The sequence below is a fragment of the Oncorhynchus masou genome, chromosome 31 (assembly GCF_036934945.1).
Source record: "Oncorhynchus masou masou isolate Uvic2021 chromosome 31, UVic_Omas_1.1, whole genome shotgun sequence".
In the NCBI taxonomy this organism is placed as follows: Eukaryota; Metazoa; Chordata; class Actinopteri; order Salmoniformes; family Salmonidae; genus Oncorhynchus; species Oncorhynchus masou.
The window spans coordinates 68,915,342-68,921,883 of record NC_088242.1 but is presented as its reverse complement, the minus strand read 5'-3'; the positions used below and the strand labels follow the sequence as shown (position 1 = coordinate 68,921,883).

Below are 6,542 nucleotides of genomic sequence, written 5' to 3'. Positions count from 1 at the left end.
GTTAACTAAATAGCTACTCAGACCATCTGCATTGACCCTTTTTGGACTAACAATTCTGCTACTATTTACTATCTATCCTGTTGCCTAGTCACTTTACCCCTACCTATATGTACATATCTACCTTAATTACCTCACACCCCTCCACATTGACTTGGAACTTACCCTGTGTATATAGCAAAGTTATCATTACTCATTGTGTATTTATTCCTCATATTCCTCATATTATTATTTTTCTGTTATCTGTAAGCGGAAGATAGCATATCACTACACCTGTTGTTTACAAATCATGTGACAAATACAATTTGATTTAATTTGATTTAATTTGATTTGATTTAGAGCATAGAAATAGCATGGACCTCTTCTTCTAGATTCCAAATCAATCCTGACCCCTGCTCCCTTGATACTGATATACAGTGCATCTGAAATGATTGGATAGGTGCAAGCGATATTGCAAAGAAATCAACTAGTTTATCAGAAGGCAAAGTGAAGCATTTGTCATATTGCTATATCTGGACCTTTCAGATCTACGGAAGTGACTACGGGGTAGAGCTCCATTTGGAATTCAGAATGCTTTCTGTTCAGTGTCTGTGGACTGACATGCTAACAGGCTAACCAGCTAATATCGCCACACTGAGCAAGAGGGAAAAGGAAAAGAATGGCAAGGCAATGTGTCTGAGTAGAGAAATACAAACCAAAGGTTTTATTTATTTTTGCCTCCTTATAGCCTCCCCATAATGCTCGAAATAATACCTACAATAAGGAAAATAAAAAAAACGATTTCACTGTTTCAATTACGTCCACAGAGAAACAAGCCCAATGTCCAGACATTCATTTCATTTCAACACCACTCCTTTTTTTCTTTCAAAAGCAGATCGGTCAGCAAAGTCGTTCTGCACCACATGTCGGTATCTGTGAGGGATTACTAATAGAAGAGCTCTTAGAGAGAGCAGGCAAATAACTGCTTTAATGCATCACTACATTAACCCAAAACACTACAAATGCTATTTAAGAAGCATGTCGCAACCCAAGGAAAGGAAAATAAATATAAAACATAATGCATTATGCAACTGAAATCTGCATGAAGTAATCACACCAAATCACCATTCAAAATAGCCTGTCCTTCATCTTAGCCAAGGGGACCTGGGATAAATCAAATGCAATCATACTAAATAGGTTTAGATTCAGTAACATAAAAAAGAGATGCTTTTAGAAAGACGTGTAGCTTCGCTCCGGTAAACAAAGGGTTAAACCTTAGAAATCCACTGCAGTCTGAAAACATTTGGCTGATAGCGACTGAACAGCAAAATCTACACTCTTCTCTCCACAGCTCTCCCTCGACAAATGACTCTCTGTCTAGATTTTGCTTGGTTGTGGCTGTTGGTTTTCTTAATCTTCCAGTCTTTTATTGCAACGTTTGGCACAGTACGAATTGGTGCTTTAACAAGCTTAACCTGTGGAGACTGATCTGATGTTAGGGCTTGTTGTTCTATAAAGTGCTGTGGGTATCAAGGGGTTTTACTGCATTCTAAATGGTCAAAATAACAAACAGAACAGTCTTCCTCAAGACAGCTCCCTCAATCAATCATCATATAGGCTACCCCCACTACATCTCAACATCTCTCATTTTTAAATAGAAGTTACAAGTTATTAGAAAATAGTTTAAATTGTACTTTATTTTTTTTAAATATAATCTTCCACCACCGTCCTCATAGTATATTTATTTTATATTTTTTATATTTCTATATTTATGTATAAGCATGTACAAGAGAGATAAAACTGTCTCTATTTTGCACTCTGTACAAAATAAAGTTACTGTCTTCTTTGTGCATTCTATTGCATGGACTGGTGAGCAGAGAGAAAAGGAGGAGAGGAAGGGGTAAAGTCAGATACATATAGAAATCCACTGAGTTAGATCCACACAGCTAGATCCACAGTAAGGCCAGCATGAGTCCCCTAGATCTGGGTCTCTTGGACCTTCTCCTTGGTGTGAGTTGGCTTAATGACGTACGGCTCTGCGATGGTGCTGATGAGGCTGTGGTGCTGCTGATAATACTGGCGGCTGGAGGAGCGATGCAGGGAGTTTCCCAGGTTGTTATGGGTCCAGTGAGCCCCGTAGGCAGCTCTGTCCCTGTCTCTATGTCTGTCTCTGTCTCTGTGGGAGGACGATGAGGACGAAGAGATGTATTCCTTATTGAAGACGGTGCTGTTGTGTTCCAGTAACATGGGCAGAGCCAGCCCAGTCTCCTCAGACCCGCTAGAACCTGATCTGGCCGATGGAACCTGGGGAAGTTCCTCGTCCATCTGGATGATCTCGATGGTCCGCGCCGCTGCCACCGTGCTCCGCTGCTGGTGCCGCTTACGCAGCTTGTAGAAGGCAATCAACATGGCAGCGGCCAGGAGTGTCACCGCAACGAAGCAGCCAATGATGATTTTGGTTGTCTTCATGACCTCATCCAGGCTGGGGGGAGGGTGGATGGGGACACGGGCCGTGGGGAGAGATATCTGGCGGGGGGTCTGGGTGTTCTGGAGCAACACAGTGGGTGTGGAGATGAAGACGGGCTGGAACACGGAGGGCGAGGCTGGGATGGTGGGTTTGGGTTTGGGGATCTCCTCTACGGTGGGCTCCAGCACCTCCACAGTCAGTGTAGTGAAATAGGAAAGGTTGGAGGTGTTGAGTTCGGCGTTGCTGACATTCAGGTACGCTGAGGCATTGGAGTTACCCGCCATGTTAGTCACCATGCAGGTGTAGACGCCTGTGTCCGATGGCAGGACGTTGGAGAAGTTGAGTGTTCCGTCGTTAAGGACAGAAATCCGAGGGTGAGCCGAGCCATGGGTCAGAACGGTCCCATTAGGAAGCAGCCATCGGACCGATGACATGGAGGCTGTACGACACTTGAGTTCAGCCACTCTCTCTGCAGAGATGTTGAGGTCCCTGGGAGCATCCAGGATGAAGGGAGCAGAGCACTGGAATGTGGTCTGGTCCACCTCCACCAGGTATCGTCCTCTCATGTGGGCAGGGGAGTGGCAGCGGCCGCAGCAGGTGGAGTTAGTGGGGATGTACTCCCTGAGCCACCAGGACAGCCAGACCACATCACAGTCACACCTCCAGGGGTTGTGGTGGAGATGAAGTTCCACCAGGTACTGCAGCGGGGCAAAGAGGTCATGGGGGAGAGACGACAGGTTATTATGGGCTAGATTCAGCTCCACCAGCGCCGTAATGTCATCGAAAGCGTTCCTCTCAATCACGGTGATCCCAGAGTTCATAATCCAGAGTTTCTGTAGGGAGCACAGGCCGCGGAACGAGCCAGGCTTCATCTCAGGGAAAGTGTTCTCAGACATCTCCAGCTCCTCCAGGCCTGTCAGGGGTGACAGGACAGGCATCTCCATAAGGTTACACATCCCCAGATTCAGGTACTTGAGGTTCTGCAGGCCCTCAAATGCCCCGTCAGAGATGTAATCCAGCCTCCTGAGCTCGCCCAGGTCCAGCCTCATCAGAGAGGGCACCCTGTTGAAAGCATAGGACGGGATGCTCTCGATGGGGTTGTTCCTCAGCCACAGCTCCCTCAGCTTGGACAGGTACTCAAAGGCCCCGCTGGGGATCCCCGTCAGTCTGTTGTCAAACAGCTCCAGGGTGTTGAGGCTGGTCAGGCCATTGAAGGCCCCCACCTCAATCTGCCTGATGGCGTTCCTGCCCAGCTGCAGCACCTCAAGATGGTGTAGGTGTCTGAAGGTGTCAGCTTGGATGGTCTCGATGCTGTTCTCCATCAGGTTGAGGTACCTGGTGTTGGTGGGGATCCCGGGGGGCACCCTGACCAGGCCACGGCGCGTACACACCACCTTAGCAAGCTGGTTGGTGCAGGAGCACACCGCCGGGCAGTTCTGGGGGTTAGAGGGAGCACCCAGGCCGACAGGCTGGTACAAACTGAGAGCTGGCACCATGGTGAGGGCTAGCAGGGTGAGCAGGGCTGCGTTCCAGGTGGGCTGCAGAGAAACCTGGCCCACAGGACTCATGGTTCGGAGGACTCTTTTTCAGCATGGTGGGGGGAGACAGACGCTAGAGGAGGACACACCACCCTCCTACCCTGGCTGGAACAAGGACAGGGCTCGCCACGCCATCGACGGGACTGGGAGACGCTACGCAGAGACAGACAGGGAGAGAAAGTGAGAAAGAGAAAGAGAGAGGGAGAGAAGAAAAGATAAATAGAGAGGGAGAGTAATAGAGGGGAGGAAGAGTCAGAGTGAATTGAAGGAGAGAGGGGGAATAGAGAGAGAAAGAGAGATTAATGTGAAGGCAGAGCAGCAGCAGAAGCAGAATGCTTTGCAGTGATAAAAACAAACGGTTGAAAACCAGGATCAATCACCTACCTCATTAGTTCTGAAATGGCCTGTTTCTTCTTCCTTTCTGAATACTACAAAAACCAATCACAAACCACAGCCGTGTAGTTCACTTCAATGGAAAATCCGAAAAGTGAAAAATATATTTAATTTCAGTTCTTCTCCTTCCTCTGGAATGTGGTGGTAATGTCCCTGTGTTAACCAATGGAACAAGATGTCTCCTATTAGCCCGTGGTGAGAGTGGAGCAGAGCAGAGTGGAGCAGAGCGGAGTGGAGCAGCGTGTAGAGACTACAGGCTCGGTGGGAAAGGACAGGCCGTGTGGGTTAAGCTAAGCAGGTGCCTGGTGTCCCCCAGCCCCCCTCCTCTCCCCCTCTCCCTGCCTGCAGCCGCAGACACACAGCCCCCTCTGTTGACGAATCAAACTGCTCCATCACGCAGTAGAAGCCAGATACACTGAGCAGAAGGGAAAAAATTACAGAATAAAAATTATAAAAAATCCCCCGTTTTGGCAGGTCCTCGTGCATGTGAGCGTGTTCCTTTGTTTCTGTGTGTGTGAGTGTCGGCAGAGAGCCCTCCGTCTCTGTGACTTTGCCGACGGCTAGCTTGTGCCTGATTAGCCCCGCTCTGATGGATGGAGAAAGAGAGAGAGGGAAAAGCTAAAGGACTCCTGATGCAGTCACCCCCCTATTCTCTCTTTTTCTCTCTTCTCTTCTGGTCCTCTCCCTGCGTTGGTTTGCCTGGCTGTGTCTATAGCAGCTGCAGCCTGCCGCGTGCAGCATAGTTAGCAATAATCCAGCGATTCCTCCTGGGGGGGGTGCTGGTAACAGAGGAGAGAGGAGGAGGGGAGCGCAGTGCTGCCGGAGCTACGCTTTAGAGAGAGAGAGAGAGAGGAGTAGATTCCTGTTGTGTGGATGCGATGGTGGCTGTGAAGGGTATATATCTGTAGCTGCTATCCGTAAAATGAGCCAGGAATGGGGTGCTCCTGGCCTGGTGCCCTCTCCCCTGAGGTGTGTGTCTCCTGCCGTATCCCTCGGTCTGTCCTGGTTGTCTACAAGTTGATCCCCAGGGCTGAGCTCAGGACTGAGGGCTGTAGGTATGAGGTGAGGTAGCAAGTTGTGGCAGTTAGCTCTCTGTGTGGCAGAGAAGCTCCCGACTGGCTGCTGGACTACTGCAGTAACCACTGTGGAGGAGAGAGATAGGAAGCGAGAGAGGGGGAAAGCAAAAGGGAGAGTGAGAGAGCGGAAGAGAGAGAGGAGGCACACAAGCAGGCAAACAGGCATGACACCGTCGCAGCATCAGCAGCATTCCAATCCCCATCTCCTCTTCTCTTCTTGTTATTTATTCTACAGCCTCTCTTTTTTCCCTGTATATGTGTCTTGAGAGGAGCTAAGACTGTCTCTGCCCTTTCCCTTTGTCCTTCAGTGGGAACGTGAATGTAATGCAGACGCACTCCTCTCCCTCTCAGCCGTGGCTCAAACAGCCACACACACACACACGTGCACACACGTGCACACACACACACACACACACACACACACACACACACACACACACACACACACACACGCACGCGCACGTGCGTGCGCGCAGCCAGCCAGCCAGCCAGCAAAGGCTCAGAGCACTTGATTGGTTTGATGCAGTGTTCCTTTGTATTAACACATTCACCCCCCCACACCCTTCTCTCTCTCCCTCTGGTTTTAGTATCTCTGTTAACTCTAAACCCTCAGAGTATTTATACGTGTTTCTTCCCCCTCCCTTCTCCTTCCCAGAGCACAGAGCACAGTACACCAGTGCTGCTGTACAAATACATTGTATTGTGTGTACCAGGCAGTTTTTCCCTTGTAATTCATTATGCCACTAAGTATTAACCACATGCACGATGGCCACAAGACCGAACAATATGATACTGTTAGTGAGGTGCTGTGTGTGTGTGTGTGTGTGTGTGTGTGTGTGTGTGTGTGTGTGTGTGTGTGTGTGTGTGTGTGTGTGTGTGTGTGTGTGTGTGTGTGTGTGTGTGTGTGTGTGTGTGTGTGTGTGTGTGTGTGTGCGTGCATGCGTTGGGGGGGGATCTCTGACATCATTGAGGCTGGAGTTGACTGCTTCTCTCTCTGCTGGATAAGCTTCTCCTCCTTTCCTTCTCTCATTTCCTCTCTACCTCCCCTCATCTCCCAGATAGACCTAGAGGGGAAGAGGGAGGGAGATAGAT

The 6,542-nt window shown here is 49.1% G+C and overlaps 1 protein-coding gene across 1 annotated transcript; it reads right to left on the bottom strand.

Moving 5' to 3' along the window:
- Positions 1-669: 669 nt before the first annotated feature.
- On the bottom strand, positions 670-4,667 carry LOC135524342 (leucine-rich repeat-containing protein 4-like). Its single transcript, XM_064951796.1, has 2 exons — positions 4,366-4,667; positions 670-4,134 (listed from the first exon to the last, which is right to left on the bottom strand). The coding sequence occupies exon 2, from the start codon at positions 4,009-4,011 to the stop codon at positions 1,954-1,956; it is 2,058 nt and encodes a 685-aa protein (XP_064807868.1). The 5' UTR covers positions 4,012-4,134; positions 4,366-4,667; the 3' UTR covers positions 670-1,953.
- Positions 4,668-6,542: the final 1,875 nt, after the last annotated feature.